The sequence below is a fragment of the Lithobates pipiens genome, unplaced genomic scaffold, assembly GCF_037356315.1.
Source record: "Lithobates pipiens isolate NorthernLeopardFrog02 unplaced genomic scaffold, aLitPip1_a1.2 Scaffold_13, whole genome shotgun sequence".
In the NCBI taxonomy this organism is placed as follows: domain Eukaryota; kingdom Metazoa; phylum Chordata; class Amphibia; order Anura; family Ranidae; genus Lithobates; species Lithobates pipiens.
In genome coordinates this window covers 78,441,245-78,467,874 of record NW_027507718.1, presented here as the reverse complement: position 1 = coordinate 78,467,874, position 26,630 = coordinate 78,441,245, and the positions used below count along the sequence as shown (strand labels likewise).

The 26,630-nt window shown below is 40.6% G+C and overlaps 1 protein-coding gene across 3 annotated transcripts in view; it reads right to left on the bottom strand.

Moving 5' to 3' along the window:
- Positions 1 to 26,630, bottom strand: part of BNC2 (basonuclin zinc finger protein 2) — a 793,258-nt gene that overhangs the window by 575,635 nt on the left and 190,993 nt on the right. For all 3 annotated transcript variants that reach the window (XM_077475239.1, XM_077475236.1, XM_077475237.1), the window contains exon 2: positions 25,633 to 25,836. In XM_077475239.1, coding sequence (XP_077331365.1) covers positions 25,633 to 25,836 — 204 coding nt within the window. The remainder of the gene's footprint in view (positions 1 to 25,632; positions 25,837 to 26,630) is intronic.

The window sequence follows — 26,630 nt, the reverse complement described above, 5'->3', positions numbered from 1 at the left end:
TTTTTTATTTTTTGCGCTATAAATGAAAAAAGACCGAAAATTTTGAAAAAAAAACGCATATTTCTTTGTTTCTGTGCAAATTATTAATTTTTCTTCATAAATTTTGGCCACAATTTATACTGCTACATATCTTTTGGTAAAAATAACCCAAATTAGTGGATATTATTTGGTCTTTGTGTTATAGAGTCTACAAGCTGTGGTGCGAATCACACAAAATTGATCACATCTGATGTACTGGTGGCCTATCTCATTTCTTGCGACCCGAACAAAGCGGGAAAGTACAAATACCCCCCAAATGACCCCTTTTTTGAAAGTAGACATTCCAAGGTATTTAGTAAGAGGAATGGTGAGCTTTTTGATGTTGTATTTTTTTCCCACAATTCTTTGAAAAATGAAGATTTTTTATTTTATTAACATTTTTTCCACAAAATTGTCATTGTAATAGGTTATTTCTCTCACGAGGCATGTGTATACCACAAATAATGCCCCAAAATAAATTTTGCTACTCCTCCTGAGTATTATAATACCACATGTGTGGGACTTTTTCACAGCCTGGCCACATAGAGAGGCCCAACATGCAGGGAGCGCCATCACCTGTTCTAGGAGCATAAATTACACATCTAACTTGTTGACTACCTATTACACTTTTGAAGGCCCTGGAGCATCAGGACAATGACACTTGACACCAACGTGGCACTGATGACAGATGGCACTGATACGTGGCACTGATGACACGTGCCATTGACAGATGGCACTAACACGTGGCACTGATGACATGTGGCAATAATACGTGGCACTGATGACAGATGGCACTAATAATTGGCACTGATGACACGTGACACTGATGACAGATGGCACTGATACCTGGCATTGATGACACGTGACACTGATAACAGATGGCACGTGGCACTGACAGGTGGCACTGATGACAGATGGCACTGATATGTGGCACTGATGACACGTGACACTAATATGGCACTGATGACAGATGGTACTATGTGGCACTGATGACATGTGGCACTGATTTGGCACTGATGTGGCACTGATGATAGATGGCACTATGTGGCACTGATGACACATGGCACTGGTGACATGTGGCATTGATTACAGATGGCACTTATACTTGGCACTGGGGACATGTGGCACTGATGACAGGTGGCACTGATGACAGATGGCACTGATGACAGATGGCAGTGGGGGGGTGGGCAGATGGCACTGTTAGGTGGCAATGGGGCAGATGGCACTGACAGGTGGCAGTGGGGGCAGATGGCCGTGGGGGCAGTGGGGACAGATGGGCACTTTATTCTCGTTTTATTTATTTTTACACTAACCGCTGCATCTCTGCAGCGGTTCATCTCTCAGCGGTTTACATATGAGATCATCTCTCATTGGGCACGCCGTTGTGATTGGCCGTTTACAGCAATCTGTGACTGGCTGTGTCCAGGGGACACGGCCAGCACAGAACTTCCCCATTGTGTGGCGGCGCGCAGAGGGGAAGTTAAAGGGAGGACGTCCAGGGACAGCCTCCCAGCAGATAGCGTCCGTACTGCAGCCGTTGGAAGTGACTTACAACATAGCATCCTTAACTTCATACAGCACACATTTGTAATCAACAGAGGGTAAATAATAGAGGCGCTTTCATGGAATTCACCAGTAGTACCCAGGATCGGGCAAGTTAAAAGACTCTCCTTTAGCATTCACCGTAGTGACAAAGCGTTAATGTCCTTCTGGTCTGGCTTATGGATAATTACGCTGTCCAGATTGATTTTCCGGCCATAGCCCCAGGTGTGTAGCATTGAGAGGTATCTTTCAGCCACCTTGGGTGACAATTTTGTCCAACTGGAGAGGGATCCGGAGAAAACTGCGCACAGCTTCATCCACTCACTGGACCTCTTTATCTAAAATTTCTTCTTCCAAATATATAGGGATATAGAGACCCGTATTCTTCTGCTACTTTCTTTATATCGATCCGCTGCACTCTGCAGAGGCAGAGTTATAGGGTCTCTGTACCCCGGCAGGACCCGTGCGTCTGGAGCACACTGAACCAAGCACCCAACAACAACATCTGGCTTATAATCAGACTTGGTTACAGGCATTGGCTGGGTAGGGTGAAATTTGGGGACCCACTGAGCCCAACGGTCCTCCTCAAAAATGTGGTAATATTTATCAGCAGAGCTGTATTAGCAGACAGCTCAATTTTCACACTAGTAGCCCTGGCAATGGAAACTTCATCCTCCTCTACTTCACTCATCTGCTCCTCATCACTTTCGCTCCACTTCCCTGTCCAAGATAGAGTGTCTTAGAACAGTTCAGATAATCCTTCAGATGGGTTATGGCCTTTGGCTGGGATAAAGTTGTGTTTGTCTCTTGCTTTAACTGGCACAACTGTGTTACCCCTTTAACAGCCACAGGCATCACCTCCCATACTGACACACTGTTTTCACCCCTTTCAGGCCTACCCGATTCCAGTATTCTTTTCCCCGATGGCTCAGACATTAAAGCGAGCGCTGGATCCTGGGGCAGCCAACAAGACAGGAGGAGCAGCTTCCTGCATGACTTGGATGATGGCAGGTCATGATATCACTTCCAGCCAGGATAGCGCCATTCTTGTCCCGATTGGCATGTAGTATCCACGGGGGTTGGGCTGGTGTGACTACCTCGAGCAGGTGTTTCCTGCAACGTTCAGACAATCCAAAGCCTCAGATACATGGCCAGACTGGAACACTTCCCCCAGATTAGTCCCAAGACCTCATAGACGCAGGTCGTGTACAGGGCAAGATTACCCTGTCGGTATGTACTGCACTTTGGTGTCAGTCAGAACAGGTTTAGGTCAAAACCAACACCCGGAGCATACTTTGTCCAATTCGCCATCTCTCTTCCAAACTATGCCATCTTTCTCTTCAACCTTCAACCAGGCATGCGTGGTAGCACTTCCTTACCCTCTTCTGCAATGCAGAAACTCCCCCCTGCAAATGGATTGGTGAAGATATTTTCTGGAAACTTTAGCCTCCGCCTTTTCCACGCTGTGGCGCCAAAACTGTAATGGAGTCTGTAATGGATTCTGTTTTAACCCTCATAGAGTTTGCGGGAAGTGCCAAAAGATCAGGCTGATTCTCTCTCATGAGCAATGAGACTTGTTGGTTCTTCCCCACGTTGCCGGAATGCACAATAACACAGTCTATGAGAAGTACAGATGCTACTTTCCCCCTTCCCACGGACCCAGATGAAATCCCAATGGAGCTGCAGCTATGGGCGACCATTGCAAGGATAACGCCTTTTCCCCACTCTGGGCACCAAATGTAGCAAGGTCTAATGGGAACCTCCAGAGTTCAGGACAGCTGACATCCTTCTGTGTAGAGTGGGTTACAAGGCATGGTGGGTGCAATGCAAGGTAAATTCATGGGTGCCAGACTCTTCTTGAATGCAAAGGGATTTTTTTTTCTCTTGGACAGAACAGTGGGAGAGAGGGTTTAGGGCCCGGACATTCTTAGGAAGTTGCAATGTCAATTAGCAGACTCCGAGACTTCTACAGGTAGACAGCCATGCAGGGAAAGGCATCCAGCAAGACCCCACATCTGCATGTGTAAGAGCGCTGTCTCCTATGGCAACAGTCTTAGGCCTGATTCATACCTATGCATTTTTAATGCTTTTTGCATTTTGTAGATTTGCACTACAGTCCAGTTAACATGGTTTCCTATGGAGCACTCTCTGTAGTGCAAATTTGAAAAATGCAAAAGGCACTAAAAATGCATAGGTGTGAATCAGGCCTTAGAACAGTTCCTAACCTAGGAAATCTGTGAGTGGAGGAAGGCTGCACTTGTTGAGGGCATAGTCAGGGAGTCTGGCTCTTCAGAAACATGCAGTCAAGCAGTTAAACCATGCAGCACTGGAAGCTCACCACCGTGGAGAGAAATAGCATTCGTAAAGCGAGGATTTCCTACAGGAACCATCAGCCTGCAGGACATGGGATATACTTTTGTAGCACCCTCCGGTGTGTGTTAGGTGTTGATATAGGTTTATTAGTGTAGTCCTGTTAGTGTGGGTAAATTTATTTGGCTCAGGGCTAAGCCTGGGTTGTAAATCTGGGTCAGGGATCAGTAAGTTGAGGCTGGGTGACTCATCCTGATGGTTCCTCTGGTGACTTCCCCCATTTCTATAAGGTTGTAGAAACTTCTGGAGCTAGTGGGTGGAGGTTAGGAGGAGCTGTTTGGAATATTCGTGAGGGCCTTGGTGGGGGGCTGTTGGGGGGCAGGGCTTGCCTCGTGGGTGGGCATGGGCCATGCAGGGGCAGTCGGGTGGAAAATTAAGATTTAGTGCTGTGGAGGCTGTCTGTTCCCCTGGGTGGTGACTCCTCATCTTGGGGGGTGACCTTGAGCCAGTAGCAAGTGGAGGACAGTGTGAGTAGAGCAGCATCACTGGGGACTTACAAGGGGGGAGATTGCCATACATAGCCATTTCTCCCTGAAGACTGCATTGTGCCAAGTCTTCATCCCTTCCCTGGGAGATCTCCTGCAGAGTCAGCCGGGTGGGCTGGTGAGAGGGACAGTCTGGAGGAATGTGGAGGACAGTTAGCCTGGAGGGATAGTGAAAGGGGCAGCTTCAGCCAGGTGGGTTGGCAGTGTCTGAAGAGGTGGTGCAGTAGCCACAGGAGGAAGAGTGCAAGCTGATCACTGAGTACTGCTACACGACAAAGGACTTTGAGTTGCTGACTGCAAAAGGCCATTGCTAAATCTGACTGTGTCCATGGAGGTCCACAGAACTTATTTCAGGGGGTTTGAGAAACCTTATGCAAAAGCTTAATAGAAGGATCAAGCTGCCATTGTCTGACTAGCTATTTCAAATCTGTTTTTATGTTTTTCAGAGGTTTCCACTATTGAATTTTCTTTCTGAAATGCCAGCACTATGGCTCTGTTGTTCCAATATTTATATTCAGTAACCTGCAGGAAGTATTTAGATAAGAATTTTTAACTTCCCTTAAACTTTTCTGATGTGCATACAGGCTCTGGCTTAGTCAGCATTACAGCCAGATAGAGAGCATTTTTAAAGGTTAGCAATGATATCTCCAGCATATCTATCATGAAATAATTAATTTAACACCTTGACCACAATTATATAAGGTGCTGGTGCAGGTGGACAGCTCACACTCAGCTCTTCAGGCATGCTCCCTTCCTTCCCTCAGGCTTTGAGCTGTGCTGCCTGGAGAAGATGGATGAGGTGGGTGGAGCCAAAATTGACTAGGCGTGAAGGAGGAAGAAGTTCCTCCTCCACTCTGAATGCTGGGACCTCGCCTCGGCCTCATGACGTGACGTCACTGGTTGCTAAATGCCAGGCAGAATGCGGGTCTAGCAACCAGTGCAGTGGGCAGCAGAGAGGCCAGCAGACATTGCAATAAGAGCGTCTAGGGAGTACCACAGCTTTGACGACCCCCCCCCCCCTTGTGGCAACTTGTGATGCCTGGGTGTTAAAACAAGGTTTTTGTTCACGGGAAATATTGGAACCACCCATAGTGCAGACAGTCATGTTGGTAATTCATAAGTACATGCATAGGATACAAGAAAGCAACTCCTCATGGTGTAGTATTTAAAAAAAAGTAAATACATTTCTTATAAAAAGCCAGGGTACTCACATTTTGAGAAATAAAAGCAGGCATATCAAAAGTTGCAATTCATCATGGATAGCAGATGTTTCCAACCACAAAAATGGCTGCAGTTGGCACGTTACAGTGTCATGACGTCAGAGCTCCACCATTGAGTGGGACTACAAGATCCAACCTTCTATGATCAAATTGGAGTGATTCCATGGTGCTGTGGATATATCATGCTTGTTTAACCACCTGTAATTCAGTGGTCCATTTTCTTTGATAAGAGGCCTGGTGTGTTGATGTTCGGTGGAGGATAATCTCATGTTCACCTTATTGTATCTCTGCCTGCACCGTGGGTTGTTCCAGTATTTCCTCTGAACAAAGACTCAGTTTTTACACTATGGACTCTTATTTTATAATTTTGATGCTTCTAACACTGCATATACTTAATAGTTCTATAATATTACTCAATGTTTTCATGAGGAAAATGTCTTCGGAAACTTTGGTCAAATCAATGAGATCAAAATATTTGATGCTGCTATGTACACAAAATGTAATAAGCCCATTCCGGAAATGAAGAAACAATTAAAAATAGCAATTATACCTACGGATTTTATAAGCTGTAACTTCAGCAGGCAATATCCCTACATAACCACTAATTGTAAAGAGGGTCTAAGTTCCAACTCTTTCTTGCTGATGGCTTTTCCTACCAGTTCCAGAAAATGACTTTGTAAACCCCTCTGGGATGTTTGCATGTGGTTTGGAAGTGGTATATATTCTGTTTGGTGTATAGCAATTCAAGATCAATACAATAGCAGTCTCAGACCTTCAAAGGTACATTACTAAATAATCTATGGACTCTTCCAGGCTTGGCAGCATCTACAACTGCCACCCATTCTACATTAAAAGGACAGCTTTGTTCAGCCCTACTTTTGACTCATATCATTCTAAAGTACAGAAACATTAAATCAATGGTACAGTGAAAAATTGTAACTACAGCACTTCTGTTACTGGCATCTCAGGACCCATAGACAAAACAGTGATACTAGAACTAGATTTTTTACTGTTAAATAAGCTGGTGAATATAGCTTGTTTGAATGACTAATTTATTTTCAACTAAGTCTATAGTATATCATTACACTGGTTACAATGTTTTCTTATTTACCTTCAATTAGGAATCTACATTGAGTATCACCCTTTAAAGTAAACCTCTCATTAACTATAACATATCCAAACCAAAGAAATTGATATATGCACAAACACACACACTATGTTGTCAAAAGTATTGGGACACCTGCCTTTACATGTAGATTAACTTTTATGGCATCCCGGTCTTAGTCTGTAGGGTTCAATATTGAGTTGGCCCACCCTTTGCAGCTATACCAACTTCATCTCTCCTGGGAAAGCTGTCCACAAAGTTTAGAAGTGTGTCTATGGGAATGTTTGACCATTCTTCCAGAAGCGCATTTATGAGGTCAAGCACTGATGTTGGATGAGAAGGCCCAGCTCACAGTCTCTGTTCTAATTCATCCCAAAGGTGTTCTATCTGGTTGAGGTGCAGGCCAGTCAAGTCCCTCCACCTCAAACTTGCTTTATGGACCTTGCGTTGTGCACTAGTGTGCAGTTATGTTGGAACAGAAAGGGGCCATCCCCAAACTGTTCCCCCAAAGTTGGGAGCATGAAATTGTCTAAAAAAACTTGGTATGCTGAAGTCCCTTCACTGGAATTAAGGGGTCAAGCCCAACCCCTGAAAAACAATCCCACACTGGACAGCAGAACCCTGAGGTTGAACAAAGAAAAACTATCATGTTTCCTCATTCACACACTCGTGTGTGGGGGGGGAGGGAATTCTTCCCACAGAAGTATTATATTCTAACAGTCGAGATACTTCCCTGCCAGCAGAATACACTGATCAGCACTGCAGGCTATAGCCAGCAGCACTGATCATGCAGAAATTTTTCAACAGGCTGGTGTTACAGATGTTGACCGGTAGATAGACTCCTGTTCAACCAACCTGCCCATACATGGTTTTAAATTCCTCCAGTCCTCGCTGAGCCAGCCATATTGCAAACCATGTATGGCCAGCTTAAGGAACTCTGCCCATCTCCTATTCTCCTTAACATAGCAAAAGCTGAGAACAACATAATTAATAGTCAGCACAGGCAGAGGGCACTGGAGGTTGTAACTCACAAGATTTCTGGCAAGATCAACAGTTTTTTTTTAACTTATCAAACAAATGCAATAAAATGTTTTTAGATCAAATCCTTTTTTTTATTTTTATATGCAAACAACATGAAAACAATACAAACACAGTATACAAACACAATCACATTAAACCAGGCACATCCCAACAAAACAAAACAAAACAAAAAAGAAAAATCCCATATCACCCCACCACAACAAAAAAACCCTGTCCCCCAGTACCACCCTACACTTGGAGTATATATGAAAAAAAAAGAAAGAGAAAAAAAAAACAGTATCCAATCCAACAAAGAGCGTTACCAATAGAGGAAGTATAAATAAATACATATTGCAATAGCCCAATAGACAGAAACGTGGTTCAACTGGAATTTTCGTATCCAATAGGCAGTTTAGGGTACCAGTCACCTCCACCCAGTATCTTTGAAGTTTCGGGCACCGTCACAAAAGATGTATTAGCCTACCTGTGTTGCCGCATCTAACACAGGCTGACCCAGCTTTCAGTCCAATTACATACAGAAACTGAGGAGTTCTATAGACTCTATGGAGAATAAAAATCTGTGTCAGTCTGTGTGATGGGGAAAGAGACACTCAGGGCGAGGATCGGAGAATATCATCCCAGACCTCCTCAGGGATGGGGCCAATATCTTTTTCTCAACCAGCCCTAGAGAAGATGGGAAAGTTCAGTAGACAGTATCCTATATGTAGCAGAGGTGAGAACCTTTATTGACCCTGCCTGTACTATTTTGTCAAGAATGAGGATAGGGGGGAAAAATATCCTGTCAGAAGAGAATTGGGCATGTTAATGATGTCTTAGTTGAAGAAATTCTTCAACCAAACTTCCCGGTTCCCTATTGCGCATGTGCAACTCATGCTGTGCTATCCCACTGGTCCCTGCTGTTTTCTGGGACCCATGTGTCTCCCAGAATACAGCAAGGGGGGAGGGAAGTGATGTAGATACCCGCGGGTGGCTCGGATATCTATGCCCAGAAGTGAGAGCAAAATACCTGTATTAGACAGGTATCTGCTCCCCCCCTCCCCCTTCAAAGGTTCCACCGGAGGGGGAAAGGAACTGGAAAAGTGGAAGTTCCATTTTTGGGTGGAACGCTGCTTTAAGTATACTGTTCTTGTAAAGCTTACCTAGAGTTGTTATAATTAGCTTTCCCCATCTCTGAAAGTCACTAAGAGCCAGAATTTGAGGAAGTTTATCATTTTCCCATATGGGAGTGTATCTGGTAGAATATGAGACACCCAGCGTTTTTTTAACTGTATCCCATATTTTACACATCAACATGCAGGTGGGCATATCGGCAAGTGAAACAGCCCCTCTTGCACCATCAAGAACATAGAGTGGTAGCCGGCCCTTAAATGCATAAGAAAATAATAGTCTAGCAGGAAGGGGTATCTGCTCAGACTCCTATCCAGCAAAATGCTGTAGTTGGGATGCAAAAAAGTATAACCTCGGGTTAGGAACTGCCAAACAACCTGCATTTTTGGAAAGTTGTAAAGTCTCCAATTTAAAACGAGGGGTTTTGTTCCGCCAAATGAATCTCCTAAATATGGTGTTGATCTTGCTGAAAATCCATATGGGTATCCAAATTGGGGCATTGTACAAAAAATAAAGAAGCTGAGGCATCCATGTCATCTTGATTAAATTGATGCGGCCTATTCATGATAGAGGGAGCTTATTCCAGGTTTTGCTTTGATTTTGAAATCTAAAAAGTAATGGAAGTATATTGTCCACAATGTATGACTGTGGGGAGTCAGACATAGTTATACCCAAATTTTTTATGGAGGATACGACCGTAAGATGAGAAAGTGTAGATGATAGTGAATCTGGAAGGGGATCCAGAGGCATCAGCATGGATTTCTCCCAGTTTACCCTAAGCCGGAATATTCCAAACTTCTTGATTTTTTTTTTCATTACTACCGGCAAATGAGCAGATATTGGTAAAAAAAAAAAGATCATCTGCATATAATGATATATTTTCCCCCATATCCCCCCTAATCAAGCCGGTAACATCGGGAGAGGCCTGGATAAGACATTGTGCACCCCTGCCTAGTACCCCAGGGGAGTCTACCACTAGGAGATTGAAGGCCATTGACCCTAACCGATGCCATCGGAGAGGTATAAAGCAACTGCACCCACTGGCAAAACCAGAACCAAGACCAAACTTTTCAAGAATGGCCCGGAGGTATGGCAATTCTACACTGTCGAAAGCCTTGATTGCGTCTAACACTAAAAAGACATGATGTGAATGACCCTGAGCCGAGACCTGCATATTTAAATATGCGCATCTGATATTAAGTGCGGTTGATTTGTTGGGCATGAATCCTACCTGATCTGAGTGAATAATATATATGATAACCTTATTTAAACTAGTAGTAAGTATCTTAGCAAGAATTTTAATGTCTGTGGAAAATAGAGAGATTGGTCTAAGATTCAGGATGTAGCAGGTTTTTATCCTTTTTGGGTATACCGGTAACTACTATTACCGATTGACCCATGGTGTCTGGAAGCCAACCCAGATGAAAAGCCTCATTTAATTCCCTAAGAAGGGCAGGAAGCATCTCTTTATTATATTTTTATAAATAAAATGTTTTAATAGTATAGTTAACAGACCAAAGGGTCTAAAAAAAATAATCATTACAATTTACATACACTTTTACAAGAATATATAACCTGATGTGTTGTAACAGAATACATTTTTTTTAAAGCAATCTTTGAGCTCAAATCCAGAGACTATGCCTAGCTTGATATTATGTCTTCTGTTACTTCAGGTAGGAGAAAGCATTTCTTCAGTGTCCTCTCCTTCATTATAAGGTTAGATGTTGGAAAGGCTGATCTGTTTCAGACATTTGTGAACAAAATCCAGCACTGCAAAGGCCTAATATGTAAACTCTTCTGTCCAGATGTCTACGTCATTCTGGAGAGAAAATGAGATTCGGGTAATACCAAGAGGAGTACTATGGTCTCTCTGTTAGAGATTTCTGTCCACTTTTTGATCACATAATTACTGTTTCAAAAATAACTTTTCAGCTTAGGTCTTCCACCCATTAGGAGTAAAATCTAGCTGTGTATCATCAGGTGCTGGCCTTATAGAATGGAGAACTTTTCAGCTTAGGTCTTCCACCCATTAGAAGTAAAATCTAGCTGTGTATCATCAGGTGCTGGCTTATAGAATGGAGAACAGATACAAAGTTCAGGATGACGCTTTACTAAAGATGACTGCATGGAAGAAGAGGATGCAGCAAACCGATCAGTATATATATATATATATATGATTATTGCATTAAAGAAATATGTAGAATGACATTTTTGCTGGATGTAGTTGGGGATGTCCAAGGTCTTTCCTAATCTCGGTTATGTAAATTAGTTCCCCAGGAACAGCTACTTACTATATGAGCTACTGGTTTACCACAGCAAGAATAATGCTGGCAAAATAATAAACCAGAAACACGTGCTTTGAGCTGAGTAACCTTCTGCCAATTTTGCTTTTCTGTCCAATCAAGTCCTGAGATTTACACAGCTTTGCCATACAGCACAGCCCTGTTTGGCAAGGCAGAATATAAATAAAACCTATAGGACTTGTTCCACCCCTTTGGCCTATTACTGGACAGTGTAAGGAAAAACAGCAAACTGATCAATCTCTGTCTCTCTGCTCTCTCCTTTTATCAACATATTCTTTGTGGTGTCATTTTGTGCCACTTCTCCATCAGTTTGAGCTCTGCTGTACAGAGACTGCAAGCAGTTAAGACAAGTCAAATTCAGGTAGTTGCACTGTTTGCATTAAAAAATATACATATAATTGATACTCAAATTAATACTGTATTCAATAATACAGTATTTTATATCTGTTCAGATTTAAAAATAACATTACCTAGCCCCTAAAGTGCCTAAGGTGATAATGCTGCTATGTAGCTAAAAGGACAGTACCCCTGCTGCTGGTCTCTTCATTGCTAATGAGAAATCCCCCACTGAAGATTCTTCAGAAACTGACTCTTCTTGGAGTGTCAATTGTTTGGTGCCTCCCAGTGCTCTGTGGTTCCTTCCACTGGCCCTGGCGTCACTACAGAATACAGTAGTGATATGTTGGGGCCAGAGGATCAAAGCAATCATCTCAGTGAAGAACCAGGAACCAATATTGCTGGAAATGTTGGTTTCTGATGTGCCTTCAGTGAACAATTTCCTTTCACTATAGCAGAGATCAGCGGTGTGGGTAGCAAGAGTTATCTACATTGTTTTTTAAAATGTGAACTGAAATTAGGTATTTATTTTAGTAATAGAGGTGATTCAAGTGCAGGAATCTTGTGGTGTGTACAAGTTACGGTGCTCAAATCAATTCTAAGATCATAGGCTTTACAAAGCCTTCTGGCGATTATTTTCTCCTTTGTCATTCAGCCGTCAAGATTCAAAACCTTAGTAGGCAGTATAAGCTCTAGCAATAGTTCTGAAAATCTTCCTTTTAAGATATTTAAAAGGAATAGGTCTTTTTAAAACCACATCTGAGATATTTGCTGTTTGTGAATGTCTTATATCAACATACAGTACATAGCATCTCTATCAAAAATAAATATGGTATTTTTTTAGCCTACTTTTATTGATATTTTGTAGTCAATATAGTTGTATTTTGACAATTTAAAAACCTTTATGATTCTTTTTATTAAGACATACATTTTTGTGATTATTTCTCATATTTGTGATATCTTTATGTGCTATGCATTTGTTTTGATGAGTGTATTTTGGTACTTGTTACCCCCGAAGAACGAGATTTGTGTAACCCCTAAAGCGTGTTGACTTCAAATAATTAAAAATGATTCAAACCATATCTGATTATCCTATTGATTCATTCTTTTGGCCCTTTGTCTGTCTTTTATACCTAAGGTCCCTCAATGGGTAGCCGGTACCACCTCCAATCCAACTTGTCTATATTTAATACTAAGGCTGGGAAAAGAATGAGTTAGTGGTAAATCACTTGTATTAAAGTAAACTTTACTCCAGGTTTTGATTAATCTGCCAAGACCCCAATCTCCACTGTACTTGCACTGTTACCCACCTCCCTACATTATACTTAGCCAAGGATAAAGGCTATTAGTAAAGGATGTATTTATGTCTATTAGATATAACACATCTCCAGCTCCTGTGCTGTGCTTGTGAGTTGTTCTTAATCTAACTCCAATTGAAGGGCATTCTGAGTTGAGCAACAGAAGTGAACAGAAGACTGGTTATTATTTTTATTATTATTATAATACAGGATTTGTGTATGCAGTTTGCACGGTGCTTTACAGCATGAGGGCAGACAGTATAGTTACAATGCAATTGAATTAAGGAGAAATTAGAGGGCCCTGCTCGTTAGAGCTTACAAGAGGGAGGGAGGGAGGGTCAAGTGACAAAAAAGGTAATAGCTGTGGGAAATATGCTGATGGAGAAAATAGTACAGTTGTTAGGTTGGGGCTGCATAGGCTTCTCTGAAGAAGAGGGTTTTCAGGGTTCGTCTGAAAGTGAACAGAGTAGGAGATAGTTGGACAGATTGGGGTAGGGAGCTCCATAGGATGGGAGAGGCTCTGGAGATATCCTGAAGGCAAGCATGAAATGAGGTGACAAGGGAACTAGAAAGCAGGTGTTCTTGGGAAGAACAAAGAGAACAATTAGGTTGGTATTTTGAGACTAGATTAGTGATGTACCTGGGGGCTGAGTTGTGGATAGCTTTGTAAGTTATTGTTAGTATTTTGAATTTTATGAATGTATAAGGACGTTGCATACACTTTTATATATATATATATGGGTAGCAGATCCGTCATCAATGTCAGACATTCTAAAATAAGTATAAATTCTATAAACTGTGTTCAAAAGTTAAAGGGTACCTCTCTGTCTTTAATTATTTTATATGAGGAAACTGACCCTCCGGGACAGAATGTAACGGAGAATACTAATTTGGAACAGGAGGTGAAGGTTATGTCCTGTACACACGGTCGGAAAATGTGCGATTGGATCGTGTTGTCGGAAAATCCGATTGTGTGTGGGCTCCATCAGACTTTTTCCATCGGAATTTCCAACACACAAAGTTTGAGAGCTGGATCTAAATTTTTCCGACAACAAAATCGGATAGTTTAAATTCCGATCGTGTGTAGACAATTCTGACGGACAAAGTGCCACGCATGCTCAGAATAAATTACGAGACGAAAGCTATTGACTACTGGCCTGTTTATAGTCCTGTCGTACGTGTTTTACGTCACCGTGTTCAGAACAATCGGATTTTCCGACAACTTTATGCGACCATGTGTATGCTAGACAAGTTTGGGCCAAAATCCGTCGGAAAAAAAATCAGACGGATTTTGTCATTGGAAAGTATGACCTTGTGTATGGGGCATAAATCTGTTCTTATGACAGTTCTCAAACATTACATTTTGGTAAAATTTTCTCGGCTTCCTGTTGTGTCTCCACCAAAAAGATGGAGGTCCACTTTAAGATTGATTTAACCATGTTTCAACCTCCAATCATTTTTTCTTCTCTTTAGCTGGCCTTTCATGCACTCTTAGACTATGCAATAAATACGTGGAGGACTGTAACCATATGGAGTGACAGGTGACCTGCTTTTATTAAAATCTATAAAGAGACATTCTCTGTGGAAGGATAAATAAGTCAAATCTGTGCAATCAATTTAAAGGAATCCCTTGGTAGCTTTGAATTCACCTTCGGATTATATACTATGTGGGACTTCACTGAAAGCAAAATTGGCACTAAAAAGGCAGAAGCTATGTAACTTTTATTAAATTTATATCCTAATGTATTGAGGGGCTGTAATGCTTTCCTTAATAAGTCCCACAAAAAGAAATTACACTTCCTACACCATCCAGAATTATGTAGCTGGCTGCCTAGTCACTCTGCATCAAAGAAGTAATGAGGATTTTGATTGTTGCCGCCCCCTTTGAACATGAGTTTTGTATGACATATTGAGAAAGTCAAAGTATTTGGAAACTGTTGCAATTAATGGAAAACATAACCTTCTGGTCAAACACAATGAATTCTTTAAGCAAGCAGTGTTAGACCTGGCAGCTGTATAGAACAGTTCCCTTAACTTCCTCGGTGCTGGAATTCCTTATGCATGCATAATAAATCAGAGTTTGCTGCTCTGCACAACATCAGGGATACCCATATTTTGCCCCAGCAGGCACCTCATGCCCAACATCCATCTATAGAACACGTGATTGGACAAGACAGTTGTCATGGAGGCAGTTTTTCATTTATAAAAACATCTTTGCAGAATGGTACTGTCATCAGCGTTATAAATATACATTTCAAAGACCCAGATTTTCATCTTCAAAGACAGGTTACTGCTTACTTACATAAGTTACCCTTTCATCACAAGTTTTACTTTCAAAAAAGGAACTAGAGGAGAGAACACTGGCACACATGGTTCCAGCGACATTTTCAGAAAAACTTTGAACCTAAATCATCTGCTAATCAGGGGATCATGTTGATTAGAGTATTTTATACACCTAATAGAAGAACACACATTTATTCAAAATACATAGTGGTTTCAATGCTTTTAAAGCATTTCAACATTTTACAAAACTATACTGTTAATAATTAATAATATGACCACAGAATCAGTTGCACTTTTAAGTTAAAAAATAAACAAAAAAAAATAAGGATTTGTAACAAGCATAGCATCAATACGTTATTTTTGAATCATCCTGTTTAAACTCTACCCAATGCTAAATGACTATCTGTCTATATACATAAGTAAATAAGTAAAATAGTAGCATTTATAATAATTAACAAAATATTTTATAATTTATATAAATATATTCAATAAATTAAATATTTAATGAATACAGTGTTTGATTATCCAATCATGCGAAAAGCAAACTTCTATTCATTTTGAATGCCCAATCATGTGAAGAAGCAGTTCACATGATTGGATAAGTGAAATAAATATTCACACAATTTATTGAGGGAAGATTTTTAACTTCTTTAGTAAATCTGCCTGGCTGTACATTGCTCTGTGGTGTGGCATCTGTGTTAAAATAAAGGTATATGACCAACTCTTTGTGCATTAAGGTGTGCTGCCAGCCCATTTTTAAACACAACAAAGGAATAGTCCGAATAGGCTCCGAATAGTAGCCTCCCTGGCAGTATGATTATGTCAGATTTTTGAATCTCAAAGTGGTACGTTTTACATAGGAATTTGGCGTTTTATATTGTAGACCTGTAATTCTTAGGAATAACATAAATCTGTTCAAACAAGAGTCTCGGGTATGTTAAAGTTTGAAACACAAAATCATAAATTATAATATAATAAATAACTATAAATAATTAAAAATAATAATAAAATGAATTGCCCCATGAATAACTATTGCTCAATTCTGAAAGTGTTCTAATTTACTATGGATGTTTTCTAGCTGGTCTAAAACCACTTTTGATCTAAAGGGACACTTTTTGGTTGCCATGGACAATCTCAAGTTTCCAGGCAGAAAGAACAGTATATATAATATAAAACTGCATTCAGTGCATTGGACAAAGCATTAAGGACAAAAGGAATGTGAAATGATTTGATACAGTAATGTAATCTATAAGATTACAGTGTATTGTATGTGTTATTTTTTTTGTACTTTTTGAATTTGCCACCGGGCTCCGTTCCCATGATTCACTGCGCTCGCAGGGAATGAAGCCCGGAACACAGTACATCTGTTGGAGGATGCAGCGGAGGACACAGCAGGGGGACATCGCAGGATCCTGCTGACAAGGTAAGTATGTACCAGGATTCTGCAATGCAATCCCGGGTGTGGCTCGGGGGTTACTGCTAATGGTACTAAAATTTAACCCTGAGCCACACTTGTGGATACCGCCAGGAGGGTTAAAGAGTAAAACAAAGTCCAATGGAGGATTTCCTGTGCACTGCATTTTTTTTCCAGACTCAGAGGAGTTGATTTTCTAACATTGGAGAGTGAAAAATCTGGTGCAGCTCTGCAGAGAAAGAAATCAGCTTCCATTTTTTTCAGAAAAAACATGCTGTTTCAGGTGAAATTTTTAAATCACAACACTTGATACAAAAGAAATGCACAAATAAAGGTTTTCAATGGTTAAATGGTAATTACAATATGTAAAATGAACATTCTGATGGCATTATTGTGTGATAATATTATAAATTTGTGGACTTCAGGTCTGGTATGGATTTTAAGGGGAACCCTGCGCCAAAATTTAAAAAAAAATGTCTTAGGGGTCCCTCCAAAATTCATACCAGACCCTTATTTGAGCACACAACCTGGTAGGCTGCAGAAAAAGAGGGGGGGCAAGTCACTGGGTGGACTTGCCCCATCTGACGCCATGAGGAAGTCATGGGGAAGTCCTCGTGGTGTTAGAGGGGGCGGGGTCACCAGGTTAAGTCAACGGGTGGCCCCACCCTCAGTTATATAAGAGCTGTCAAAGCAAAGACACATCAGATGGCGGGAGCCTCCCATGGAGGCAGCTCAGTCGCTGCTTTTTTTTTCTTTTTTGGTGCATCGGGCTGCATGAACTTACTTCGTGGGCCTTTTTTTTTTTTTTTTTTTTTAATAAAGGACTGGTCCCAAGCTGTGTCTTGTTTTTTTTACCATTTTGACACTTTTTTTGTGAAATGGTAGGGGTACATTTTGCCCCGTTACCAATTCACACGGGGGGAGGCCGGGATCTGGGGGTCCCCATGTTAAAGGGGGCTTCCAGATTCCAATAAGCCTCCCGCCCACCGGGCAAGGGTAGTGGGGATGAGGCCCTTGTCTCCATCAACATGGGGGCAAAGTGCTTTGGGGGGCTACTGCAAAGCACCGTCCCCATGTTGAGGGCATGTGACCTGGTATGGTTCAAGCGGGCAGGCGCTCTCTCGTCCCCCCTCTTTTCCTGCATGCTCGGATAAGGGTCTGGTATGGATTTTGGAGGAGACCCCTACACCATTTTTTTTACATTTTGGTGCAGGGTTCTGCTTAAAATCCATACCAGACCTGAAGGGTCTGGTATGGATTTTGGGGGGCCCCTACACCATTTATTTTTAAATTTGGCGCAGTATTCCCCTTAATTTCCAAATCAGACCCGAAGGGCCTGGTATGGATTTTAGGGGGACCCCAACCAATTTTTTAAAATTTTTAATGTAGGGTTCCCCTTAATATTCATACCCGACCCAAAGGTCCTGGTAATGGATAGCGGGGGATACCATGCTCTTCTTTTCAATTATCTGTATCTATATTGCAGAGACCCGACAATTTATTATAGCCGCGATCAGTTTTAAATACCAGTTTTTCCTTTAGAAATGTAATTTTGCTTTTTTTGATTTTGTAATTTTGTGGGAAAAATTTGCCACTTTACAGGCATACTATAGATACCCCCCAGGCACAATATTTAAAGGACTATTTCATTTTTATTGTTTTATTTTAAGCATTAAAAAAATCACTGCTTCCATTTAAAAAAAAATATTTTGCATTGATACATGTCCCCTGGGGCAGGATCCAGGTCCTCAAACACTTTTTATGACAATAACTCACATATAAGCCTTTAAAATTAGCACTTTTGATTATTCATGTTTGTGTCCCTTAGACTTTAACGGTGTTTGTGTGTTATGACAAATTTTTTGCCTGTTCGCATGTTCTGCTGCGAACCAAACAGGAGCGTGTTCAGCTCATCCCTAGTGGAAACTAATATAGCCATATGGTGTGACCAAATCCCCCATATTTTTTGAAAATGTTCAGTTCAGGTTTTTTTTACACTCTTCTTTAAAAAAAAAAAGTGGGTCACTTGTATTACTATTACAAGGAATGTAAACATCCCTTGTAATAAAAAAAAATTGAATTTGAAAAAAAATAAAAAAGTCTCTTTAAGAGCTATGGGCAGAAATTAAGTTTTGACATTGCTTCTGCCCTGCAATCGTATGGAGACGGGTGAGGGCCATCTTCCCCTCACTCATCTCCATACTACACATGGAAGAGGACCCTAACACCTCCGCCACTACCGATGGCTCCAGTAATCAGTGGAGGGCACAGGAGCAAGCAGAGGTGCCCTCTCCCACCACTGATAAAAGTGATCTCCCGGTGGATCTGCCACAGATACCACTTTTATCTGAAAGTGGACTGCCCGCTGAAGAAGAAGATGCCAGGGATATGGTAGCTAAAGTACCGATATATAATGATGGCTGGGGGTCCATAAGTGCTTAATGCATTTTTTAGGGTGTGCCCCCCATGTATATTGTACGGATCCTGACCAGATCCTTTGGGATGGAGCACCCCCCCCCCCCCCCGCCATTATGTCTTATTAGTGTCCACCTGTGATATTGGAGGAGTCCTTTATTTCTCCCATATAGAGGACTGTATTTCTCCCATGGTGCAAAGAAGCAGGATCTTTCATTCTATGATTAGCGTAGAACCCACTGATAATGGAGTACTTCGACGCAGTAAGTGGACTTAAGCACCATGGTGTGACCAAGTCCACACATTTTTTGAAAATGTTCATGTGTTTTAAATAGCCTTGCAGAAGTTACATGTAATTTGTGTACGTGTGTGCTGTAATATTTGTTCTGTTTGTATGGTCTAATGGCTGCACCATCTTTGATGCATTTTTTTAGGGTGTGCCCCCCAAGTATTTGTTAGCCCTACAGATCTGACACACAGAGGCCTGATGACAAAAAGCCCAAAATACACTCACTGCCTTAGTGGAGTGAGCTTTAACGAGAAAAAAAAAACGTTATCTCATGGGCCTGTACAACAACCTGTAGAATCCAATATAAATAGAGAATCTTAAAACCTCTAGGATAACAAACAGGGAATTCATCTACATGGAAGGTAACACAATATCCTCATTAACATGAAACACGGAGACTACCTTGGGTAAAAACAAGGTCCTTGGTCTCAAAACAAGCTTGCCCTTACGTAAGAAAAAATGTGACTCCTAACAAAAATGTACAGGGCAGACAACTGACCCTGGATGGTACCAATGTGCATCATGGAGAAAAACCAGGAGAGTATAGACTCAACCGCTATCGCTGGTGCAACTCTCCTAGATAATGATGTAAGCCACAGCTGTGGCTTTTTCAATTGAACCCAGACTAGGTGATCAGAAAGGGGCTCCAGTGAAGTACCAACAGACAAATTGCTCACAATTCTAGTATATTGATTAGAATCCTCCAATATAAGGAAAGAAAAAAATCTGTTCTCCAACAATACAAAGGACAGAGGTCACCATGACCAATGGTGTTTTGAGGATGCAACCTGATCATCCTGTCCAGAGAAAAAATGTATTTGTCCAAAACCATGAGACTGTTCTATTGCAGGGTTCTGTAGTGTAATTAGGCCAATGAGACTTTTTCAAAAGTAAATAAATCAATCCCATTACTCTGATGCAGCTCTGCAGGGAAGACTGTCATCGGGATTGAAGTTTCCAAACCTGATTCTGCAGTTTTGTCAAATTTCCCTTGGGCAGGAAGACCTTGGTATGAAAGATATCCTTGATAAGGTCCAAGTACTCAAAGTAATGTGGCAGAATGAGATACAACTTCTAGAATTTCATGATCCATCTGAATTCCTCCAAAGTCTGCTTCATGAATGACACATTGGAGTCCAGGGTCAGAAAGAGTTGCACTTACAGTAGCAGATTTTCAAGTATCCAATTACTGGATAATGGTCTTCATGAATACTCTCAGTAGTGAGACAAGGTGCAAGGAAAAGGCAACAGGTGGATAGTGACTGTCACATACAGAGATGCAAAGAAATTGCTGATGGCAAGGAAAGATAGGAATGTGTAAATTCATATTTTATGTCGATGAAAGAAGTCTCTGTGATGAGGAGAAGTAATAACTGATCGAATAGATTCCATACAAAATATTTGCAAACATACAAATTTTGAGTCTTTAAATCCAAAATGGAAAATACATCCTTTGGGTTTTGGAATAGTAAACAGGTTTGAATAAAAACTTTAAATTTTTTTGGTTGGAGTAATTAATAATCAATTAGTAATCAATAATCCCTGAATATCTGAAACTAGGTCTGCCTGATTTTGCTGAGACCTTTGAAGATGCAAAACTCCACTTCCTGTACTCATGCAGCAGCTATGCGAACTTCCTAAATTTCGGTAAAAAAAAAACATTAGGCACCTTCCTGCCTATAATGATGAGGGCAGACTTTTGTGCTGAAGGGACACGTTTCTTCACAGGTTTTGATCTCTTGTTTTGTCAAGGATGTTTAAAACCCTCCAAAACTGAGGGGATGGAAGAAGACTTGTGAGTCCAAGAACTGGAACCAGACTTGGATGAATGAAAGGGAAGTTTTGTTGCAGGATAAGAATGGCTCAACCTGGGCCATTAATCCTTTTTTGTTTTTTTTAAGTAGCTGGGGTAATTTAGAACCCTTCCAGTTATAACTTAAAGGATTTAATCCAGCAAAGATCCAAACAGATGTTCGGCCATGATGCATAGACATAGCAAGTCCTTCTTACGCTGTTCCTTCAATCAACAATTAAGCCAGAGAGACCTTTGGATCTGAACAGAAGAAAGGGTTACCTGAGATATAACTCAAGGCAACAATCATACGAAATTAATATGTTGAGTATCAAGACCAGCAGTAATTTAAATCCTCTAATTTTAAAGTGTAATGCACAATCTTGAATAGAAACATATCTCTTCTTTTTGATACAACAACTGCTGACTGAAATTGAGCTAGTGAATTGTCCTCTTCTAGGAAAGGGAGGAGTTTAATGTCAATGAGTCTTCTGGTAGATCGTGGACAGAGAAAAAAATATAAGGCATCTCTTGGGTCTGCTGGGGAAGGTGGTGTTGGGTATTTTCAGCCCTTATGATCAGGGGGAGCAACAAGTTGCACTAACTGAGTAATGAAACCTTATGCATACACACGGTTGGATTTTCCGACGTAAAATGTTCGATGGGAGCTTTTTGTTGGAAATTCTGACCGTGTGTAGACTCCATCGGACATTTTCCTTCGGAATTTCCGACACAAAATTTGAGATCTGGATCTCAAATCTTCCCACAACAAAATCCGTTGTTGGAAATTCTGATCGTATGTACACAATTCCGAAGCACAAAGTTCTACGATGCTCGGAAACAAGCAGAAGAGCTGAACTGGCTATTGAACTTCAATTTTCTCAGCTTGTCATACGTCAATGCATTCTTGACGTATGCAAGACAAGTTTGAGCCAACATCCGTCGGAAAAAAATTCTATGGATTTTGTTGTCGGAATGTCCGATCGTGTGTACGTGGCATTACATGACAGAAGAAAAATATATCCTCTGTGAGACAGGAAGATGAATGAGCATTCTAGTAGAAAGAAAGGTTTTAGAAAAGGCTGTCTACACAGATGGTTTCCAACTGGAACTTACAATAAAGCACAATGTAATCTTGTGCCAAGCTAAAATTGCATATCAAGTCCAAAAAGAATAATTACCCATAGCTGCAGTGTGAAGACCCTTTTGTTCACTGACAGTCATGTTGTCTATGACTGATAAGGTGTGCAAAGCTTTAGAAAAAGAACTATTCTGAAACCCCTAGAAATACACGCAGACCCAAGTCTAGATTCAAGGATATGGGGCTTAAATTTAGCGGCAATGGTTCTGTGACCACTTATCACTGCAGACGGTGCCTAGGGAACACTAGAACAATACAAACAGGGAGCATTAGTAAAAGGTTCACACAATAAAGCTTAACCATTCACAGCACATTGTATGAATGCTGTAAGAAGTGCTTTTGTTTAATGTACTGTAATTAGATGTTTGTGCAGTGAGTGAGAAAATGTTGCTCACAGCCATCACTATGATAACAGCAGTCACTTACTAACAGCTCATGTGAAGGAGCAGAGATCATTCCTTTAAAAGTTGACTCACAAAACTTGCCACTCAGTCACTAGCAGTGTGACTATATGTTCTGGCAGTCTCCCGCACAATTCCGCCAGCTTGCAAACGTAAAGTATGACTAAAGGCAGATTTTTGTTTTTGTTTTGGGTACAGTGAAGAGGGATCAAAACATCTGTCATGTTTTTATTGCTGTCTATATACCAGATCTATTTGTCATGTTATCTTTATCATTGAAAATTAAAGTAAAAGAAAATTTAAAAGTATGGGTTGTCCACAAAACAGTAATAAGGGGGAAATCCTCCAATAGGAACACAAGTTCTGGAGACCCTGGTGAAAAATAAGGATTCCCTCACTGTGGAGGGATATCCTCTCACTTTGGCTATGGCGCAGGAAGTGAAGTCAAATCTCCCCAATGGTCACAGATGGCACAACACAAACTGACAGGGTTATAACTCTATCCAAAATGAAAAAAAAATGTTTTGCCTTAATTCTACAATAAATTCACAACCCAAGAAATAAAAAAAGAGGAGGGCTTCCCATGTGGCCAATTAGCAAAATTACATAAAATTTAATGTTTGTAAAAAGAAAATCTTAACTCCTTTTTAAAATGGCCTCAGTACAGATCATAAAGCCTACAGGTCACTCACAACAGTGAGTCTTTACAGACCGAGACAGAAAGGCTGCCACAGCTTTGTTCCCCACAAACTCCACAAGGAATGCCCAGATATTGGCCTGATCTGAAAGCAGAGTCTTGTGCTAACTGAAACACAGATGGATAGCCACTGCCAACTGCAGGACCATAGCAGAAAGAACACCAGTATACTTAATGAACTTGGAACACTTCCAGGATTTCACTTATGCAGCCTGAATACGCCAGTAGCTGTTGATAGCATAAATGTATCCAATGAAAGCAAAAAAACATAGCAGAAAGGAAAAAAACATAAATTTTTCCAAGGACACCAAGCAGAATCTAGTACCATGTACCAAGTGTCCATTTCTCCTGTAGGTGGTAGTATAGCCCTAGGTTGTTTAATTATAATCAAACTGGGTCACTCAATGACTGATAGAGAAATACTTTTTCTTTTCTTTTTTCTTTCAATATGATTGCTTACTTAAACAACAAACACAAAAAACACCTTATTCTCACTTCACCTTATTTACTAAATTAATGGTAGAGTAACATTGCAAAGTATACATTATCTATTTATTTTGTAATTGAACTCTTCTGTGTTCTTAGTCATTTAAAAATGCTTCATAAATTGAACAGCAACATTAAAACAACAGTCCATGTGTACAACCTCTGAGGGCTCATGCAGTGTCCAAGAATTCAGCATATTTCTGTGTTCAAGTGTAACAGATGTCGGCATAGAGCTGTGACCAGCAGCCTGTACAAATCAATGACAGGCTGTCAGACGCCATGGCTGTATGCCAGTAACTGCACATCCAAGTGGTTACACATGTGCAGAAAGGGATGAGTGATGTGGACATGAACAAGCAACGCTGGCATGCCTATGTAAGGTTATACTTACTTTTCAGGGACAGAGTTTCCAAGCTTTAAGGTGATTTCAACTGCCAGTGACCACCTAATACTTAAACATTAGGTTTGAAAGGCCTTCACCCTCCACCAGAACTTAGTTTTATTTGCTTTCTTCCAGGCATAGCCACTTGGTAATCCTGAATACCAAAGTTAACAATACAATGGCAAAATCTGAAAGTGTATGCAAACCTTTCATCTATTTTTCAGTATGTTTAGCAACAGCAAATCATACTCAAGCCAATCTGTATAAATCTGTTGCAAAGGTTCTTACTTGAAGATACTGCCAGTAACAGTATTTCCTGTTGCATGCTGATTATGCTAAGGTACTGCCTCATATTTGGCAGAAATATGGTCAGCCTGCACATGTGAACTGTTTAGGGCTGCCTATAAGGTCTATCAAATAGACAGGCAATTTGTCAACTGAAAGAGTGTATATGTCAGGATAGCAATGCTGCTGCTAATTGTGAGACAGTAGGTTACCATACCTCCAACGTGGCCTGTATTTGCAGGAACCGCACCTGTTTTGAAACCAAGTCCCTTTGTCCCTCTTTCCTTCTCAGTTTCCCCTTAATTTGGAAAGATTTGTAGGCCTCTATAATACATGCAATAATTAACTTCCAAAAGTGTTACACTACATTAAACCTTTTTATTAGCACAGCATTGTTTAAAACATCCAGAAAAAAAAGAAAACATAGTGATGAAGCAAGCACTTATAGGTTTAATCAATCAATTTTTTGCCTATTAGTTCTCTGGAGCCACATAACTGTTGGCATGGCAAGGAGTGTGCCCTTTGCCTACATACTTTGTATCAAAGGGTGTCACTTATTCCCATCTAAGCCCTTGTACACACGGTCGGAGATTCAGACGGAATGTGTCCGATTGGACCGTTTTGTCGGATATTCCGACTGTGTGTGGTCTACATCGGACTGTTTCCGTCAGAGTATCCGACGGACCAAGTTTTCCAACTTGTTGGTAAACTTTTCTGACAAAATGCTCCGATCGGACATACTCCAATCATGTGTAGAGAATTCCGATCGGACAAAGTGCCACGCATGCTCAGATCAAATTCCTACACCAAAGCTATTGGCTACTAGCGTGAACGTAGTCCCGTCGTAACGAAATAACGTCATCACGTCTGATTTTCCGACAACTTTGTCCAACTGTGTGTATGCAACAGTTTCGGACAAAATCCGTCGGACAAAATCCGTCGGACAAAATCCGACGGATTTGGTTGTCGGAATCTCAGATCGTGTGTACAAGGGCTAAGAAAGTTGGGAGGTATGGTTTAGCATTGTCAGCCTACAACAGAAACTTTGCATTAGATTTTCCAAAAAGATTTGCTTGAGAAAACTGTATACAAAATGATGATGGCATGATGTCAAACACATTGAGAAAATAGAATTAGGGTATACATACATACACTAAGATGTCACATTATTAATACTCAGGTTTTAACAGACAATCCCCTTTAAATAGATTGGCACTCTTACATTTTTTCCAGAATTTCCTTTCTGCTCTGACTGCCATGGCCCAGGCCAGTATGAAGATGCAATGTCATCTGCCATTTTATTGGGTGGCCATTTTAATTCCCAGGAAGAAGTGGAAGCTGGTAAACTGTGAGCTTCAAGTGCACTAGATGGATCGCTGCTGATGGTATTGCGGCTCATCGTTGCGGTGCATTCCCCATTACAATCCTATGGACAGAAAAGGCAAAATTATTTAATAATTCATAATGGCAAGGAATGTAATCAAACTCTCAACAAAAGCCTTTGTTTGGCTAAGAGACAAAAAAAAACGAAAATGATTAGCTACGTTTATTTAAAAAGTTCAACTTTTTTTCCTTTTGGGCACCAATACTTAGTACAATTTTGAAATGTATAAATTATTATTATTATAAGTTATTATTGAGTTAATAAAACTTGGGAAATGTTTGCAGTCATTTTTACACTTTATTTTCTATAGTGGGTAATTTTTGGTATTTGGTATGCTCTCCCGCATGAACAATAGAAAGAGAATGACAAGATAAAAAAGAATAAGAAAAAATAATGTATTATACATAAAAAAAGACAAACAATGCTTGACAAGTTATGGTTTACAATAAGGTATTTCTGATCCTGTGATAATAAAAAATAGAGCGTACAAAGACATTTACACTAATACAATTTACTGATTTTACAGTAACTTTATCTTAGACTTAAAGGCAAATGAGCCTTAGTTCGAAACCTTGTCCAGCTGATGTATGCCCTTGTACAAACAATACCCCCTAATGCGCATGTTTGGGTAAGCCGTAGACATACCTATGGCTGATCTGGTCTCGTGGGGGGATGTCTGTAAAGATATCTTCTCTATATCTTATATAGTATATATTTTTCCAGTGACCTGAGGATACCTGCAATTTAGTGTTCCAGACATAGTTTAACAACTTTGCTGAGCATTACATTTGGAAGATTGACAATGATAATGAATATCTATTGCTACATTTGAAGTT